Source organism: Ovis canadensis, chromosome 21 (assembly GCF_042477335.2).
Source record: "Ovis canadensis isolate MfBH-ARS-UI-01 breed Bighorn chromosome 21, ARS-UI_OviCan_v2, whole genome shotgun sequence".
In the NCBI taxonomy this organism is placed as follows: domain Eukaryota; kingdom Metazoa; phylum Chordata; class Mammalia; order Artiodactyla; family Bovidae; genus Ovis; species Ovis canadensis.
In genome coordinates, this window is record NC_091265.1 from 34,052,705 (window position 1) to 34,073,452 (window position 20,748).

At 35.1% G+C, this 20,748-nt stretch overlaps 1 protein-coding gene across 1 annotated transcript in view; it reads left to right on the forward strand.

Moving 5' to 3' along the window:
• The window catches only part of RSF1 (remodeling and spacing factor 1), a 154,834-nt gene that overhangs the window by 80,872 nt on the left and 53,214 nt on the right, over positions 1–20,748 (forward strand). Inside the window, exons 3-5 of the mRNA XM_069564910.1 lie at positions 2,810–2,902; positions 3,807–4,012; positions 19,561–19,715. Of these exons, the coding sequence (XP_069421011.1) occupies positions 2,810–2,902; positions 3,807–4,012; positions 19,561–19,715 (454 nt within the window). The remainder of the gene's footprint in view (positions 1–2,809; positions 2,903–3,806; positions 4,013–19,560; positions 19,716–20,748) is intronic.

The following is a 20,748-nucleotide window of genomic DNA, read 5'->3' on the forward strand; positions in this document are numbered from 1 at the left end:
TATTTGCAGTATTTCCTTTGTGGTAACAATGTGCTGTGCTCAGTTGCTCAGTCCTGTCCCACTCTTTGAGACCCCACATACTGTATCCTGCCAGACTTCTCTGTCCATGGAATTTTCCAGGCATGAATAGTGGAGTGGGTTACCATTTTCTACTCCAAGGGATCTTCCCAACCTGGGGATCAAACCCACACTCTTGTGTCTCTTGCAATGGCAGGGGTATTTTTTACCACTGCATCCCTGGGAAGGTAGTAAAAATAGGTTAAGGCTGTTTGGGCAAATCTGAGTAATGGGCCTTGAGGGGAGGTCTTCAAATAGCATAGTATAAGTCCACATTGCTTAACGAAACTGATGTATGGCAAAACCAATATAATATTGTAAAGAAATTAGCCTCCAATTAAAATAAATAAATTTATATTAAAGAAAAAAAGAAAAGAAACTGAAAATGAATAGCATGTTTATCTCTGAATATCAGCACAGCAAAGGTTTTACACCCTGAACATTGTAAATGAAGGTCAGTAAATTGAAGCTAAGTAGTGCAGATGCAGAGGCCTGTATCTTAATTATCTCTATATTTACCTCACTCTCTCTGTCCTTCCCTTTCACACAGTAAATGATAATCAGTAGTTGTTCAGCTGTATTTGCTATCAGTGACACCGTGAGCCGTTGACTGTGCATTGGTAACTAGGTTGTAGGCTATGCTTTGAAGCTGTGTCATTCTCAGCCCCTCTGGGTGAAGTTGAGCTTCCCCACACGCAGCTTTAGCCTTCAAAGTATTTTCAGGGTGTGGTATACAGTAGAACACTCAAGAAATGCTTCAGCCAAGTCATAAGCTTTAGTCTGTGTTGTTGACTGTCCCTCTGATTTTTTTTTTTTGATTGAGATATTATTGACATACCATGAATGTCACCTTTTAAAAATATGCAATTCAGTTTTTTAAGCATATTCACAAGTATGTGAGCTATCTTAATAGTAGAACACTGTCTTAATTGTAGAGCATTTTTAAAGTTATTCTAAAAGGAAGCCCATTAGCAACAACTGTTCCTCCCTCTACTTACCCATTAGCAATTTTGTCTATATGGATTTGACTCTTGTGGAAATTCTATATACAAACACTCCAAAATCTGTGACCTTTTATATCAGATTTTTTTTACCTAGCATTATGTTTTTAATATTCATCCATGCTATACAGTATAGCAATACTTCATTCCTTTTCATGGATGCATAAAATTGCATTGTATTTATATTCCACATATTATTTTATTCATTCATCAGTTGATGTAAGTTTGGGTTGATCCCACCGTTTGGCTATTATAAATAATATTGAGATGAACATTTGTATAGCATATGTTTTCATTTTTTTATATGTACATACCAAGGAATGGAATTGCTACGTCATGTGGTAACTCAGTGTTAACTTTTTGAGGAACTGCTAACCTTTTTTTTTTTTTTTTTTTAAACTAAGTGGCTACACTAGTTTACATTCCTATCATTTGCTATTTTCCTTCTTTTTGATTATGCTATCCTAACATGTATGAAGTAGCATTGCAGTGTGATTTTGACTTACATTTCCCTAATGACTAAGGACACTGGTCATCTGCTGTGCTTTTTGGCCATTGCCCTGTGTGGTATTCCAGAAAAATTTCCTTCACTCTGTATGTCTGAGGATTTTTTCTCTGCAAAATACAATGCTGTAGCAGTCAAAGAAGTGTGGTATTCCAGAGAATGGAGAGCTCTTTCTTCCCTTTTGCCTTTGGAGATCTTCCATTATAGAGTTCCTGGCCGTACTGCTTGCTTATATTTTTTCTATCCTAACAATGATCTCCTGTGATTCTGTTACACAAGTTGGTTTAAAAAAAAAGACGACGACACTGGTAAGGAGAGGAAAAGAGTAACCCCTTCCAGGAGGGCCAGTTTAGTCTTATTCCTAAGTTGAGATGGTTATGTAAGCAGTCTCAGTTGCCTTTTTGTTTTTCTCCTCCAGCCTTTCTAGCCAGTTTCCCAACCAGATAATCTTGTGCCTTTTGTTGGTTCTTCTCCCTGGGCCTTCATTCTACTCTTTGCTTCTTGGATTGGAAAAAAAGTGTGAAGTTTGTAGGCACTTTATATCATTTTTCATGTCTACTTCACAACCTTTAAGATCAATATTACTACTGCTTCCCTTTTATTGCTGAGGAAACTGGCTCACAGAGGTCATAGAATCCATGGCATTTCTCCTGATAAGTGTAATGGTTATCCAGATCTTCTTTCTTCATACTGTTGAATTGTCTCTGGTTTGCTTGAAATGTTTGTGTGGAAAGAGAAACCTAGAAATTTAAGTTAATGCCACATTATAGAAGCCAAGCAGTGAAATCTTTACCCATAATTAGGAGGACTTCGAGTCGGAGAGTTACTCGAATAAAAATGTGTCTACAATTTGGCATGTTATTTTTAGCTTGCTTCTAGTCTAGGCATAGAAATAAATTATTGTCCTTGTCCTGGAGGAACTAGGCTATTTGGAGAGGTGGAATCAGATAATTACTTGCATTTGGGAAACTGTGCCACAAAAGTGTATATAAAATTCTTGAGAGCAAAGGAGACAGCTGCAGAGGTCACAGCTTACCTTGAATGCAGTCATCATTTAGTAGTAGTAGTCAACGTTTTTGATATATTTAAATAGTAGATATTTCAGAGTGTGATTTGATTGGACTGTGTTTGGCATAAACTTTTTCCTTTATGTATTAACAAAACAGTTAACATAGTTGTACAACAAAACTACCAATGTAAATAAAAATTGCTTTTCTGTATTAAGACTTTAACTTTTTCTTGACAGATATGCCAAGAGTTTAATAGCACCTGGGCATGGGAGATGGAGAAGAAAGGCTATCTTGAAATGAGTGTTGAATGCAAGTTAGCACTCTTAAAGGTAATAAATTTATTATTTGTTAAAATTATTTTAATTAAAAAATCACTTTGACTCCTTCTGGTTGAATTGGGAAGCAACTAGAAAGTAGAAATTTTTATTGTTAGTGGAAAAGGACAATAGAATTTTCATTTATTTATTTATTTTTTGGCGATAAAACTCTTCTTTAAATGACTGTTTTTGGTTGTTTTTCAATACACACTTATATCTAGGTTTAATGATCTCTGCCTGTAAGGATAATGGCAAACAGTTACCCTAGATTAACTTTATGCATTGTTGGCAGCCTTCAAAATCATAGCTAACAAAGATGGTAAACGGTGGTTAATCTTTCACTGGTTTACTAAATCAAAGATTCAGGGAAGAAATCTTATATACACTAATCATATACAAAAATTTTAATAAAAAGTTAGTTCATCCATTTTGGTGCTGGCAGTATGATTTTTTTTTTTTTTAAAGAAAATTCTCCAGAGGCAGTTATCAGTAAGACTGCCTTTGGTAAAAATTATGTATGTCTCAAGCTTTCAAAAATAAACAGCCATTTCAAGAATAAAGTTCATCTAAAAGCTTTAAGAGAAAGTCACTGAAAATTTTATACCATGAACCAATTTGGGAGACTTTAATACAAACACTCAGTGCTTTAGAATGTAACTTAATTTTTGGGTCACTGGTTGTGTTAAACCTATAAATTTATGTAATACTAAAATTGTATGTTAAATTAGAAATTTGTCTTTTAAAATTGCTTATTGTAAAGTAAGTGTACAAAAGAGGAGAGAGGAAAGTAAAAGATGGACAAACATACTCTTTCTCTTCTTATGCCTGAATCAGTTTCTTGGTTGAACATAACACATTTATTGTGATGGAGAAACATTTACGGGGTATTTTAAATCATGTTGTGACTATTTTCCAGTACCTCTGTGAGTGTCAATTTGATGACAATCTCAAATTCAAGAATATTATCAATGAGGAGGATGCCGATACCATGCGTCTCCAGCCAATTGGTCGTGACAAAGATGGCCTCATGTACTGGTACCAGTTGGATCAAGATCACAATGTCAGAATGTACATAGAAGAACAAGATGATCAAGATGGCTCTTCATGGAAATGCATTGTGAGGTATGTTTTATTGGAAATTTTTTTACATTTATTTGCATGTTTCTTACTTTGATCTCTTCTCTACCAGAATATAATCTCTGAGGCTTGGTGATTCTTTTCTATTTATGGGGTTAGGAGTTTGTAGGACCTAGTCTAGTGCCCAGCACAGTACCCATTGGAAGCACTTAATTATTTGTCAAATAAATAAATACATTTAGCAATGTGGTCCACATCAGGACATATACCTAGTACTTTAGGGAGCTAGAATCCAAAAAATAATGATGCATGGGTAATATACACAGAGAAAACCATTGTTAGAAAGAAATATAAGAAAAACACAAATATATCTTTTATATATATATATATATCTCTCTCTTTGTACTGTGTTGCATAGCTTGTAGGATCTTAGTTTCCTAACCAGGGATTGAACCCAAGCCCTTGGCAGTGAAAACACAGCATCCGAACCACTGCAGTGTCAGGGAATTCCCAGATAAACATAAATGGATTTTTATTTAGCTATATAGCTTTCTATTAGGCATTATTTGCTTATTCTTCTTAAAGTCGTCTGATTCATGTGACACATATTTTCATGTGAAAATATACTACAGTTTCCGTTTTTCCTGTGCATACATTTATTTAGTGAGGTCTGAAGAAATCTGAGGAACATTATGCTTTTCTGTCCTAATCCTTTTTGAAAATCTTGATTTCTTATGTTTGTATTGATAAATATATTTGAATGGAAACATTTAATTTAATAAAAAGGTTTGAAATAAAACTTTAAAAAAAATTGATTAGTGACTCTCGGATTGTTATTCAGAATCTTTGTGTCTCCAATTTTCTGTTTTTGCAAATTAATTATTTAGAATTTATTGTATTAATTTCCACAGTTTACATTAATTTAAGAAATATTATAGGATTTATAACTAGAGTAGGGAGAACTAATGGATATATGTCTGGTGGCTTATGAAGACTCTTTTAACTTTAACTCATCTTTGTTTTTGCTTAGATTTTAGAAGATTTTTGTTAGTGGTCATTTATTGATGTTTTGAAGAGAAAATTCTAGAAATTCATGCTATTTGTTTGGGTCATGGAAGCTGAACTTTTATTCCCTAAGAATAAACTTTGAATGAGCTCTTGGGGGATTGCTTTTTAACAATTCTTTCATCATATTATGGTGAGATATATTATTATATATTATGTATGATATATCATCATACATAATATATCATATATGATATAATAGCATCATATATTATATAAAATATAAACCATATAATATGGTTTTCCATATAGTTAACTTACTAAATTAAAATAAATAAAGTGGTCCTGAAATAAGATGTACTCACCATCTCCCCCTGTGAGTACATACATTAAATAAGGTTCTGTTTATGATGTTTTACCACCATTCTGCTGCTTTCTTTATTAAACTTGCATAGTTGTTTGAGACAACTGCTTTGTGGAAGAAAAACTTACGATGGAGAAAAATTATTATGATTATTATTAATCAGTCATATGTGCTTTTAAACAACTGCTAGTATATGATGTTTTAAGTAGATAATACCCCAATGCCTGATGTAAGAGAAAGACCATAGATTTTATAGCTAATAAGTGAATCTAGTTTCCTCTGCTTATCATCTGTAAGAAGATTGCTTAATTACTGTCATCAGTTCTTTTTTTTTTTTTTGATAAAAACTGTATTTATTTTTTTTTTCTTTTTTTTTTTTTTTTTTTTTTTTTAGTTTTAGTTTTTTATTTTTTAAATTTTAAAATCTTTAATTCTTACATGCATTCCCAAACATGAACCCCCCTCCCACCTCCCTCCCCATAACATCTTTCTGGGTCATCCCCATGCACCAGCCCCAAGCATGCTGCATCCTGCGTCAGACATAGACTGGCGATTCAATTCACATGATAGTATACATGTTAGAATGTCATTCTCCCAAATCATCCCACCCTCTCCCTCTCCCTCTGAGTCCAAAAGTCCGTTATACACTTCTGTGTCTCTTTCCCTGTCTTGCATACAGGGTCGTCATTGCCATCTTCCTAAATTCCATATATATGTGTTAGTATACTGTATTGGTGTTTTTCTTTCTGGCTTACTTCACTCTGTATAATCGGCTCCAGTTTCATCCATCTCATCAGAACTGATTCAAATGAATTCTTTTTAACGGCTGAGTAATACTCCATTGTGTATATGTACCACAGCTTTCTTATCCATTCATCTGCTGATGGACATCTAGGTTGTTTCCATGTCCTTGCTATTATAAACTGTGCTGCGATGAACATTGGGGTACATGTGTCTCTTTCAATTCTGGTTTCCTCGGTGTGTATGCCCAGAAGTGGGATTGCTGGGTCATAAGGTAGTTCTATTTGCAATTTTTTAAGGAATCTCCACACTGTTCTCCATAGTGGCTGTACTAGTTTGCATTCCCACCAACAGTGTAGGAGGGTTCCCTTTTCTCCACACCCTCTCCAGCATTTATTGCTTGCAGATTTTTGGATCGCAGCCATTCTGACTGGTGTGAAGTGGTACCTCATTGTGGTTTTGATTTGCATTTCTCTAATAATGAGTGATGTTGAGCATCTTTTCATGTGTTTGTTAGCCATCCGTATGTCTTCTTTGGAGAAATGTCTATTTAGTTCTTTGGCCCATTTTTTGATTGGGTCGTTTATTTTTCTGGAGTTGAGCTGCATAAGTTGCTTGTATATTTTTGAGATTAGTTGTTTGTCAGTTGCTTCATTTGCTATTATTTTCTCCCATTCAGAAGGCTGTCTTTTCACCTTGCTTATATTTTCCTTTGTTGTGCAGAAGCTTTTAATTTTAATTAGATCCCATTTGTTTATTTTTGCTTTTATTTCCAGCATTCTGGGAGGTGGATCATAGAGGATCCTGCTGTGATTTATGTCTGAGAGTGTTTTGCCTATGTTCTCCTCTAGGAGTTTTATAGTTTCTGATCTTACATTTAGATCTTTAATCCATTTTGAGTTTATTTTTGTGTGCGGTGTTAGAAAGTGATCTAGTTTCATTCTTTTACAAGTGGTTGACCAGTTTTCCCAGCACCACTTGTTAAAGAGATTGTCTTTACTCCATTGTATATTCTTGCCTCCTTTGTCAAAGATAAGGTGTCCATATGTGTGTGGATTTATCTCTGGGCTTTCTATTTTGTTCCATTGATCTATATGTCTGTCTTTGTGCCAGTACCATACTGTCTTGATGACTGTGGCTTTGTAGTAGAGCCTGAAGTCAGGCAAGTTGATTCCTCCAGTTCCATTCTTCTTTCTCAAGATTGCTTTGGCTATTCGAGGTTTTTTGTATTTCCATACAAAGCTTGAAATTATTTGTTCTAGTTCTGTGAAAAATGTGGCTGGTAGCTTGATAGGGATTGCATTGAATTTGTAAATTGCTTTGGGTAGTATACTCATTTTCACTATATTGATTCTTCCGACCCATGAACATGGTATATTTCTCCATCTATTAGTGTCCTCTTTGATTTCTTTCATCAGTGTTTTATAGTTTTCTATATATAGGTCTTTAGTTTCTTTAGGTAGATATATTCCTAAGTATTTTATTCTTTTTGTTGCAATGGTGAATGGAATTGTTTCCTTAATTTCTTTTTCTACTTTCTCATTATTCGTGTATAGGAATGCAAGGGATTTCTGTGTGTTGATTTTATATCCTGCAACTTTACTATATTCATTGATGAGCTCTAGTAATTTTCTGGTGGAGTCTTTAGGGTTTTCCATGTAGAGGATCATGTCATCTGCAAACAGTGAGAGTTTTACTTCTTCTTTTCCAATTTGGATTCCTTTTATTTCTTTTTCTGCTCTGATTGCTGTGGCCAAAACTTCCAGAACTATGTTGAATAGTAGTGGTGAAAGTGGACACCCTTGTCTTGTTCCTGACTTTAGGGGAAATGCTTTCAATTTTTCACCATTGAGGATAATGTTTGCTGTGGGTTTGTCATAGATAGCTTTTATTATGTTGAGGTATGTTCCTTCTATTCCTGCTTTCTGGAGAGTTTTTATCATAAATGGATGTTGAATTTTGTCAAAGGCCTTCTCTGCATCTATTGAGATAATCATATGGTTTTTATTTTTCAATTTGTTAATGTGGTGAATTACATTGATTGATTTGCGGATATTGAAGAATCCTTGCATCCCTGGGATAAAGCCCACTTGGTCATGGTGTATGATCTTTTTAATGTGTTGTTGGATTCTGATTGCTAGAATTTTGTTGAGGATTTTTGCATCTATGTTCATCAGAGATATTGGCCTGTAGTTTTCTTTTTTTGTGACATCTTTGTCAGGTTTTGGTATTAGGGTGATGGTGGCCTCATAGAATGAGTTTGGAAGTTTACCTTCCTCTGCAATTTTCTGGAAGAGTTTGAGTAGGATAGGTGTTAGCTCTTCTCGAAATTTTTGGTAGAATTCAGCTGTGAAGCCATCTGGACCTGGGCTTTTGTTTGCTGGAAGATTTCTGATTACAGTATCAATTTCCGTGCTTGTGATGGGTCTGTTAAGATTTTCTATTTCTTCCTGGTTCAGTTTTGGAAAATTGTACTTTTCTAAGAATTTGTCCATTTCTTCCACGTTGTCCATTTTATTGGCATACAACTGCTGATAGTAGTCTCTTATGATCCTTTGTATTTCTGTGTTGTCTGTTGTGATCTCTCCATTTTCATTTCTAATTTTATTGATTTGATTTTTCTCTCTTTGCTTCTTGATGAGTCTGGCTAATGGTTTGTCAATTTTATTTATCCTTTCAAAGAACCAGCTTTTGGCTTTGTTGATTTTTGCTATGGTCTCTTTTGTTTCTTTTGCATTTATTTCTGCCCTAATTTTTAAGATTTCTTTCATCAGTTCTATTCAGTTCAGTTCAGTCGCTCAATCGTGTCCGACTCTTTGCGACCCCATGAATCGCAGCATGCCAGGCCTCCCTGTCCATAGTCTTTCCTAAAATGAGGTTGATAATACTTCCCCAGTAAAGCTGTTCTGAGAACTATAAGATAAGTTATACTAGGGCTGTAATACATGCTCGATAAAAATTTGTTCCTTCTCCTAACCTTTTAAATTACTACATTTTCTTAAAACTTCTAACCCCTAAGATTGAAACTTAGTTACTTCATTAGAGAAATGTTTATCTGCAGGAAGAGAAAAGGGCAAATTTGCCAGCCAGCTTTTTCCAAATATGTAGTAATATTTGGGATCACTAATACTACTTTGGGTGTATTGAGTCTCATTTCAGGGAATTAAAGGCAGATTCTAAACAACTGATTGTCACACTACTGTTCCTTTATTTCATTAAAGTCATAGATTAGAATTGCACGCCTGCTTGTATAGTAGGCACTGTGCTGAGCCGTGGGGGATGTAGTGGTGAATAGTACTGCTCTGGGATCTCTGGATGATTTTCATGCACCTGTGGAATTCCTTATATTGTAAGCAGTAGCTCTTAGTTGTATTTAATGTGTGTATTTTCTAGGGAAGTATCATAGTTTTGATAAATTCTTGATATGTTCTGTGACACGGCATTTCAGTTAACATACTAGTACTGTTTTGGACAAATGTAATGAGCTTTTTCATTCATATAGGTCTCTCATTTTTGTGAAGGTTGAATGTGAAAAGCATTGTGTTACTATTCTTTGTTGTTTATTCACTAAGTCTGACACTTTTTTGTGACCCCTTGGACTGTAGTCCACTGGGCTCCTCTGTCCATGGAATTTCTCAAGCAAGAATATTAGAGTGGGTTGCTATTTCCTTTTCCAAGGATTCTTCCTGACCCAGAGATCAAACCCGCATCTCCTACATTGGCAGGTGGATTCTTTACCACTGAGCCACTAGGGAAGCCCTATTATTCTTTTCTTTCCTCAAAATTGAGATCTTAGTGGTCACTAAAATGCATTCGATACCCAAAACAATGTAGGGCATCATTCCATTTGTCACATGTAAGATTCTTCCTGGAGTATAGTATTTAGAATTGGATGTCAGACTCTTAAGAAGAATATCAGTATAGTGGAATGTGTTCTTTATGGAAGGAATCACAAAGAAAATGATTTAATAAACTGAAAATACTTGATCTAGCATAAGTATAGGGAGATATAACTATCTGTAAACATTTAAAGAATTGATTTGTATAAGAGTATTTCTTTCAAGGGCTCAACCTGCTTCAGTGGATATAAATTATGGGGTAGTAGAACTGAGTTTATGGAGGTGAGAACATTTGTTTATTTTATATTGCAGAGAAATAATTGTTGGAAGACTGATAGATGCTATCAAAAAACATTTTCTAAACTTGCAGGTTTCAGTCTTTTCAGAAGATAGAAGAAGGGAGGGTAATTCTGAATTCATTGAATGAGGCCAGCCTTATCAAAACCAGGAAAAGATATTACAAGAAAAAAATTATAGACCAGCATCTCTAAAGAACATAAATACAGAACTTTTCAAAAAATATTAGCAAATCAAATCCAACAATGCATTAAAAAAAAAAATATATATATATATATATATATATATATATAATATGACCAAGTAAGAGTTATCTCAGGTATATAAGACTGGTTCAATGTTTGAAAATCAATTTTCACATGTCAGCAGGCTAAAGAAGAAAATATCACATGATCATGTCAATACATAACAGAAAAACCATTTGATAGACATCAACACTGTTTGATGATTAGAAGTCTTTAGTGAAAGAGACAGAAATGTCCTTGATTAAAAAAGCGTATTGGAAATTTCCTGGCAATCCAGGGGTTAGGACTCTGCACTTACACTGCTGTGGGCCAAGATTCAATCCCTGTTCAAGAACTAATACCCTGTGTGACTGCTAAAAAAATACTGATTTCCTATGGAGGCAGAAGAACAATGGCACCCCACTCCAGTACTCTTGCCTGGAAAATCCCATGGACAGAGGAGCCTGGTGGGTTACAGTCCATGGAGTCACTAAGAGTCGGACACGACTTCACTTTCACTTTCACTTTTCACTTTTATGCATTGGAGAAGGAAATGGCAACCCACTCCAGTGTTCTTGCCTGGAGAATCCCAGGGACGGGGGAGCCTGGTGGGCTAATGTCTATGGGGTCGCACAGGCAGACACGACTGAAGTGACTTAGCAGCATGGAGGCAGAAAATAAATCCTACACAAAATTGGAAGGTTTCTAATACTTGACTTTCAACAAAAGTGAAGGATCATCTAAAAGATTTGTTAGTTGAGTGTTTTAAATTATTCTTCTAAAAAGCTACCAAAAACCTACATGTAGCATCTATTTAATGAAGAGAAACTTGAAGTTTTTCCTACTATGATTAGGAACAAAGCAAGGGCATCTATTCTCTCTATTCCTTTTTAACATCATATTGGAAGTTCTAACTAGTGCAGTAAAAAAAGGAAATAAAAGACATACACATTGGGAACAGAGAAATAAAACTTGTTGTTTGCAAATGACATCATCTTCTTTCTAGAAAATCTGAGAGAATCAACCAAAAAAATCTCCTGGAACTAGTTTATTATTGTAGCAGTGTTGCAGGACAAAAAAATTAATACACAGAGGTCAATCATTTTGATATATACCATCAGCGAATGTATGTTATCTGAAATTAAAAGCACAGTGCCATTTACATCAGTGCCCCTAAGCTGAAATACCTAGGTGTAAATCTAACAAGAGTATGCACAAATCTATATGAGGAAAGAAAAGCTAATGAAAGAAATAAAAAAGGAATCAATAAATGGAGAGATATTCCGTTATTCCATGTTCAAATATATAAGAAGACTTAATATTGTCATGATATCGGTAGAGTCTGATCTGACTCTGTAGAGTCACTGCTGCTGCTGCTAAGTCGCTTCAGTCGTGTCCGACTCTGTGTGACCCCATAGATGGCTGCCCACCAGGCTCCCCCATCCCTGGGATTCTCAAGGCAAGAACACTGGAGTGGGTTGCCATTTCTTTCTCCACGCATAAAAGTGAAAAGTGAAAGTGAAGTCGCTCAGTCGTGTTCGACTCTTAGTGACCCCATGGACTGCAGCCTACCAGGCTCTTCCACCCATGGGATTTTCCAGGCAAGAGTACTGGAGTGGGGTGCCATTGCCTTCTCACTGCAGTCCCAATCAAAATTCCAGCAAGTTATTTTGTGGATATCAATATAATTGACTCTCAAATTTATAGGCAAAAGGCCTATAATACACAGTGTTATAAAAGAACAAAGTTGAAGTACTGACCTTACCTGAGTCTGTGTCTTTCTATAAATGTACCATAATGAAGAATCTAGTATTGGCAAGAGAATAGACGGGTAGATCACTGAGACAGAATAGGGACCATTGAATTAGATGCACACAAATATATCAACTTATGTTTGACCAAGGAGCAAAAGGAATACAGTGGAGAAAAGATAGTCTTTACAAATTGTCTTGGAACAACTGGACGTCCACATTCAAAAAGCTGAATCTAGACCCACACCTTTACAACCTTTACAAAAATTAACTCACAGTAAATCACAGACCTACGTATAAAATACAAAACTATAAAACTCCCAAGAAGAAAGCATAGAAGAAAATCTAGATGACTTCAGGTTTGTTACAGGTTTTGTTATAGTATCAAAGCTGTAATCCATCAAAGAAAGAATTGATGATGCTGGACTTGATTAAAATTAAAAATTTCTACTCTGTGAAAGACAGTGTCAACATAATGCAAATATAAATCACAGAATGGGAGAAAATTATTTACAAAAGACATATCTGATAGAGCACTGCTATTTAAATTGCTATACAAATAACTTTTAAAGTCCAACAATAAGAAAACAAACAACCTGATTTAAAGTGGACCAACGACCTTATCAAACAGATGGCAAATCAGCACAGGAAAATATGCACCCTGCCCAATGTTCAGGGAAATGGAAATTAAGACAACAGTGAGGTATTGCTAGACACCTACTACAGTGCCTAAAATCGAGAACCGGTTTCCCATTCGCCTGCAATGCAGGAGATGTGGGTTCCATCCCTGGGTTGGGAAAATCCCCTGGAGGAGGAAATGGCAGCCCATTTCAGTATGCTTGCCTGGAAAATCCCACGGACAGAGGAGCCTGGGGGGGGGGCTCTGGTCCATAGGGTGGTAAAAGAGTCGGGCATGACTTAAGGACTAAACAACAACAAAATGGAGAACAGTGATAACAGCAAATGGTGGTGAGCATATAGAGCAATAGGAACTTAGATTCATTGCTGATGGGAATGCAAAATGACACAGTCAGAAAGATTGTTTGGTGGCTTCTTGCAAAATTAAACATTATCATATGAACCAGCAGTCATCCTCTTTGGCATTTGCCCAAAGAAGTTGAAAGCTGTGCCCTAATAAAAACCTGCACAGGAATATTTGTAGCAGCTTACTCAAACTTGCCAAAACCTGAGAACAGCCAAGATGTTCTTCATTAGGTGAATGGATAAGCTACAGTGTATCCAGACAATGGAATATTGTCATCTAAAAAACGAATGTGTTATCAAGCCATGAAAAGACAGAGGAAATTTAAATCGTGTTAATAAGAGAAGGCAATCTGAAATTAACTGTATGATTTCAACTATATGATGTTTTGAAAGGCCTTGTGTAATAATGTTTGTAGCATCTTTGTTCATAATAGTCCTCAAAAATGGATTATTACTTAGCAATAAAAAGAAATGACCTATAATGCATGCAACTGTGTGGCTTTGTTCTTAAGGAATTATCATGTGTGAGAAGTCAAAAAGTACATGCTACTGCTGCTGCTGCTGCTGCTAAGTCGCTTTAGTCATGTCCGACTCTGCGACCCTGTAGATGGCAGCCCACCAGGCTCCCCTGTCCCTGGGATTCTCCAGGCAATAACACTGGAGTGGGTTGCCATTTCCTTCTCCGATGCATGAAAGTGAAAAGTGAAAGTGAAGTCGCTGAGTCATGTCAGACTCTTAGCGACCCCATGGACTGTGGCTCACCAGGCTCCTACATCCATGGGATTTTCCAGGCAAGAGTGCTGGAGTGGGGTGCCATTGCCTTCTCCCAAAAAAAAGTACATACCATTTTATTTAAGTTCTGGAATTAACTGATGTATGCGTATAGTGTTCGAAACTGATTCCGTTTTGCTTTTGGTGGAGCAGAGGAATTGAGTAGGGCAGGGCAGGAGGGGTTTGGGGGTGATAGTAATATTCCTTTTCTCGATTGGGCTATGGATTACACAAGTATATGCATTTGTTAGAACTGGTTTGCTGAACACCTTATATCTGTTCATTTCAAAGGATGTAAATTATACCTCATTAAAAATATTTTAAATAATAATTATTTCATAATCATTTTCAAAAAGCTGTTTCCTAAATAGTGTACAGAGTTTTCATGTACACATAATTAGGAAATCTGTCAAGGCATTTCTGTAATTAATATAGCACAGAGTTTGAAAATATGGTTTCTGAAGTCAGACTTTCTATTCTGCCTTTAATATATACTAATTAACTCTGATCATAGATCATTGTATCTTCTGCATGTTCTCACTTTCTTAGTCTAAAAAATGGGGGTAACAATAGTACTTATTTAATCAGGTTATATTAGAATTACATGAACTAATTCATGTCATGATTTTGGAGTAATGCCTGGAGCATAGTAATCACTCACTAATGTTAACTTATGTTATTAATATACTCCTGTCAATATCACTCATTAATATCTTCTTTCAGTTTCTTGACCCCCTTAGATACTGTTGTACTCAGTTTTCTTCCTTTTTATCTGCTCAGTGATATGAAATTATATGAGAAAAGTGGAATATTATTGGTGAATAGTGGAATCATATATTACAGACATCTGCTAAATATTTGCTGTGTCACTGTCCTGGGCTCTTAAAGGGAAAAGACTTAATGCCATTCCTGAGCTTTCCATATTGTTGGAGAGATACAGGGAAATAGGAAATGATAATGTAGTGTCATAAATGTGATCTGTGATGGAGATTACTCTCCAGTGTGCTATGGAGGATCAAGGTATCTAACCCATACTTGGCAGAAGACGATGCCTGTGCTTGGCTTTTTTTTTTTTTTGTCTGGTTTTTTTTTTTTTTTTTTAATTGTATTGTGCTGCCAGATCAGTTGCCTCTGAACAGTTGCTTTTGTGTATCCCTACCAATTCTAATTCTGAACATCCCTTAAGAAAAGTCATATTCTGTATTATAATAATTAGACTGATACATTCCATTTCACTCAAGTCTAGGTTAACAGATAGTTAACCTAGATAGTTAGGTTATCTGTAGGTACAGATAGTTCCGAATCTGTCAAAATCAGTCAGTCTGCCCAAAACTTGAGCTTCCAACCTTTCCACTTGGGTATGTTTCTCCTATCACAGTTAATAGCATCCATGTTTGCTTGGATCCAAAACTTGGGAGGCACATTTTCTTTTTCTGTCACTTCACGTATATTCTATCAGCAAATCCAATCAGCTCTCTATGCAAAATTATCCAGTGTTTACATGTTCCTTTTTTCTTACATGCATCTCCAAGCCACCATCACTTAAAGAAAAATACAATTCAGTGATTTTTAGTATATTCGTGAAGTTATGTGACTATCATTATGATCTAACTCCAGGGCATTTTCCTCACCCCACAAAGGATCCCCACACCCTGTAGATTGGCAGTTTCTCACCATTCTCCCTTTCCCCAGCCTGTGGCAGCTGCCAGCCTACTTTCTGTTTCCCTAAATTGCCTATTCCAGACATTTTATATACACAGAATCATACCATATGTGGCCTTCATGTCTGGTGTCTTTGAGATAGCATATTTCAAGGTTCATCTATGAAGAATCAGTACTACATTCCTTTTTATAGCTAAATAATATTCCATTCCATGAGTGTACCACATTATTTTTCCATTCTCTGCTTGTCTTTGAAACTGTAATCTTTTATTTTGTATTGGGGTATAGCCAATTAACAATGCTGTGGTAGTTTCGGTTGCACATCTGCCTGCCTGTCTTTGAAAGAATAATTGGAGTTAGTCCAAAACACACTTTGGACTGAAGAGAACAGAAGTGTAAATAACCTGAGATCATAAGAGAGTATGATTTAATATGTCTGAGTGAAAAAATGTTTTAAAGAAAATAAAGCAATAGAGGGGAAAGGGCAAAACAACTGAATTGTTAGAATCCACAGACTCCTTTATAAGGTCCTATAGAGGACCACTGGATGGCTTCACATGTAAATTTTACCAAACCATTTTTTGTTTGTTTGTTCTGTTTTAATTAATTTTTAACAGAGTATAGTTGTTTTATAATGCTGTGTTAGTTTCTTGTATACAGCAAAATGAGCCAGTTATGAATTCCACCAAACATCAATGTTAACACCTATGCTTCTGAAACTGTTGCAGAAAATTGCAGAGGAAGGAACATTTCCAAACTCATTCTGTGAGGCCAATATCATCCTGATACAAAAACCAGACACAGGTATCATTAAAAAAAAGGCCAATATCACAGACAAATGTTGAGAAATCCTCAACAAAATACTAGCAAGCTGAGTGCAACAAATTAAAAGTCTTAACTACCAGTGGTTAAGACTCCACACTTCTACTTCAGGGAGCATGGGTTCAGTCCCTGGTCAAGGAACTAAGGTCTCGTATGCCTCATGGCACAGTCAAAACAAACAAGCAAATAAACATTTTGAGGATCCTACACCATGATCAACTGGGACTTATTCCAGGGATGCAAGTGTTCTTCAGTATATGTAAATCAGTCAACCGACATGATACATGAACCACATTAACAAATTAAAGAATAAAAGCCATATGGTCATCTTAATAGATACAGAATGCTTTTGATAAAATTCAGTGTCCATTTATGATTAAAAAAACCCTCTAGAAAGTGGACATAGAAGGAACATCTTAACATCAGAAAGGCCACACGTGACAAACCCACGGCTAGCATCATACTTATTGGTGAAAAGCTGAAAGCATTTCCTCTAAGATCAAGAAGGAGACAACGATGACCACTCTCGCCACTTTTATTCAACACAGTTTTGGAAATCCTTAACCACAGCAACCAGACAGGAAAAATAAATGAATCCAGATTGACAGTGAAGAAATTAAACTGCCACACTGTTTGTAAATTATGTGATGCTATTTGTAAAATCCTGAAAATGCTATCAGAAAACTACTAGAGTTCAACAGTGAATTTAGAAAAGTTGCAGAACACAAAATTAATATACATAAATCCGTTGGGGTATATATACACAATGGGATGCTACTCAGCCATAAAAAGAAGGAAATTTTCCATTTGCAGCAGCATGGGTGGACTTGAAGGGCATTATGCAAAGTGAAGTCAGAGGAAGGACAAATACTCAATGATATCACTTATATGTGGAATCTAAAAATTACAACAAACTAGTGAGTAAAGGGAAAAAGAGGCAGACTAGCAGATATGGAGAGCAAACTAGTGGTTACCAGTGGTAAGGGGAGGTACAAACTATTGGGTGTAAGATAGGCTGAAAATGTGTTGTAAAACATGAAGAGTAAAACCAGTATTTTGTAATAACTGTAAATGGAAGGTAATACTTTAAAATTACATTAAAAATAAAGTTCTGCAAAAGGTTGTAAGAAATTGGATATAATTTTTAATCTATATATATTAAAACTTCCTCTATTCCAATTTAGGGCTTTTAAAAATTATTTAACATACTAAATCTAATTGTAATATTGAAACAGGAGAAATCCAGATGGGTAGTTTTCTGTTTTTATAAGATAATGGCTTTATTAGGTTTGCATTTGAATGTAGTAGACAGGTTAAAAGCCTTTAGGAGGGTTCTTTAATCAACTTTTCTGCAAGTTTTTTTTGTTGCTTAGAGTACTGAAAGTAATTGACATGGATTTTCTAGCAAGTATTGGCATGCTTCTAATGTTCACAGCTTTTAAAAGAAGGTATAGTGAAATACTTCAATATATTTTTCAGTTTCCAGCATGACCTCAGAAAATAACAAATGGATTGGGGCACTTATACATATGAAATTCTCATTGAAATATGATGATAATAACATTAAGTGGATAGAGGCTTAGGTTAGAAGCAGGTTGGGCTAATGAAGTTCAAAAATAGAAACTATTTTTGTTTTTTGTAAAGTGGGTATAGTACCACACAATCTCGAAACAGCATCTGACATGACCTACTACTATTAGATAATTAAAAGTCTAAAACTGTTCATTTTATTGTGTATGCTAATGTGATAGTTATACTATGTATAAACATATAGTCACTGCCATGCACAATATTTGTAATGTGTGTAATCCTGTGTGTTCTTTCTCATAGACAATGGCAAAATGATTGTCCTTTTATTTCTGAAAGATGTCTGTCACTGGTGATTTTTTGCTTTCTTTGGAAACCAATCTAATAATACTTAAGAGAATCCAGTCTTATATAGATAAGGAAACGCAGGTCTGATGAAAATATATGACCTGTCCAGGGGTACATAGCCATTTGGTTTAGGAACAGGGATTCTATTTATTCATTAAATATTTTTTAGAGCCTATTTCATAAGAGAGTCTCCACTTTCAAGCAGTAGTGTTTAGCTAGAATGGTGGTGGAATTGGGGATAGAGGACATATGTGGCGTGACAGATAGAACAGATAATTTCATCTTGATACTAACTACATAGAATTAAGAGGTGCGTGCACAGTCCTTTGATGACACAGATGGGGAGATCATGGTGCTGATTCATTAACTTAGTGGCAGATCTAGAACTATATTTCCCAAGTCTGAGTCCAGGGTTTCCTTTTTATTTCTGCTGTTAAACATACTGTTTTTCTGAGCAGTTATTGTTGTTATAAATAATTATTTATGATTAAATTATTGTTTTATTGTTAATTGTATGTGGTATTAAAATTGACCGTATTATATGTACCTCTGGATATGGTAGTAAAAATAGATAATTTGTAGATTGGTATCTTATTTATTGGGGATTTTCTTATATTTTTATTCAAGTTGAATTTACTTTGGTTTTGTACTCCTGAGAGATTGCATCGTATTTAAAAAAATTATCAAACTTTGGTTTTTGTTTAATTTGTTCCTACTGTCCTTTTTAACCAAAAAGATTTGAATTGCCATTCTAATAAAAACATAGTCTAAGATTCCTCGTTGGTGAACAGTTTATTTTAATATGCATTCATTCCTAATACTTAATTTTAAAATGTAAGGTTCATTAGGGTTAGCCTAGTGTTTTGGATGTTCTTAATATGTTTTTCTTTTTTAAATGTTAATTTCTAATAGGTGTTATTCTGAAATCATTTTAGAACTGAAGAAAGATTTTTTTAAAAAGTTATTGAGGTATAGTTGATTTACAGTGTTGTGTTAATTTCTTCTGTACAGCGAGGTAACTCAGTTATCCATATGAATATTCTTATATTCATATTCTTTTCTATTATGCTTTATCATAGGATATTAAATATAGTTCCTGTGCTATGTAGTAGGACTTTGTTGTTTATCCATCCTTTATAAATTAGTTTGCATCTGCTAATCTCAGACTCCCATTTTTCCCCACCCTTATTGGCAACCACAAAGCTTAGAACAGGAGAAAGATTTTTATGTTGCCTTCTGTTTTTCCATTTTTTTTTAGAAATCGAAACGAGTTGGCTGAGACTCTTGCACTCCTGAAAGCACAAATTGATCCTGTTTTATTGAAGAACTCTAGCCAACAGGACAGCTCTTCCCGGGAAAGTCCCAGCTTGGAAGAAGAGGAGACTAAAAAGGAGGAAGAAACAACTAAACAAGGTTTTTTTTGTGTGTTTTGTTTTTCTTTGTTTTGTAATTTCTTCTCTTTTCCACTCTTCTTCCCGTCTACATCAATTGAATTTCCCTCAATTTGAAGAGTTTTAACTCTTCCTGTTAGAGGAAGTAGATTTTTCTATCATTTAATGAAAAAGGGGCAAAAAACTATTGAGTACTTTGGTCTTTCATACTGCACATTTAAAAAATTTACATAAAAGTGTTCCAGCCATCAAGACATGATATCTTTTACTAATTTAACAATACAGAGGATATTAGTGAACTTTTAAAAAATTATTGTGGTAAAATATATATAACATAAAATTTTATCATTTTAACCATTTTTAAGTATACAGTTCAGCGGCATTAAGTTCATTTGCATTGTTGTGCATCTGTCTCCTCCATTCATCTCCAGGCTCATATCCTCCAACTGAAACTCTGTACGCATTAAACACTAACTACCCTTTTCCCCCTCCCCTTAGCCACAGGCATCCATCATTCCACTTTCTGACCATGAATCTGACTAACTCTAGGAACCTCACTTCAAAGAAGTCATGCAATATTTGTCCGTTTGTAATTGCCTTATTTCACTGAGCTTAATGTCTTCAGTATTCCTCCATATTATAACATGTAGCAGAATTTTTCTTTTTTAATGCTGATATTCTCTTGTATGTGTCTACCACATTTTATCTATTCATCTGTCATTGGACACTTAAGTTTCTTCTACCTTTTGTCTATTATAATTAATGTTGTTATGAAAGTGGGTGTGCAAATACCTGCTTGCGCTTCTTTTGGGTATATCCCTGGAGTAGAATTTTTGGATCAGATGATAGTTCTGTTTTTAATTTTTTGAGGATTTGCCATATCATTTTCTACAACTGCTGCACCATTTTACGTTCCTATCAGTTCTGCATAAGGATTCCAATTTTTTCACATCCTACATATCACTTGTTATTTTTTAAAAAATAATAGACATTCTAATGATGTGAAGTGGTATTTATGGTTTTTGATTTGCATTTTCAAAATGACCAATGGTGTT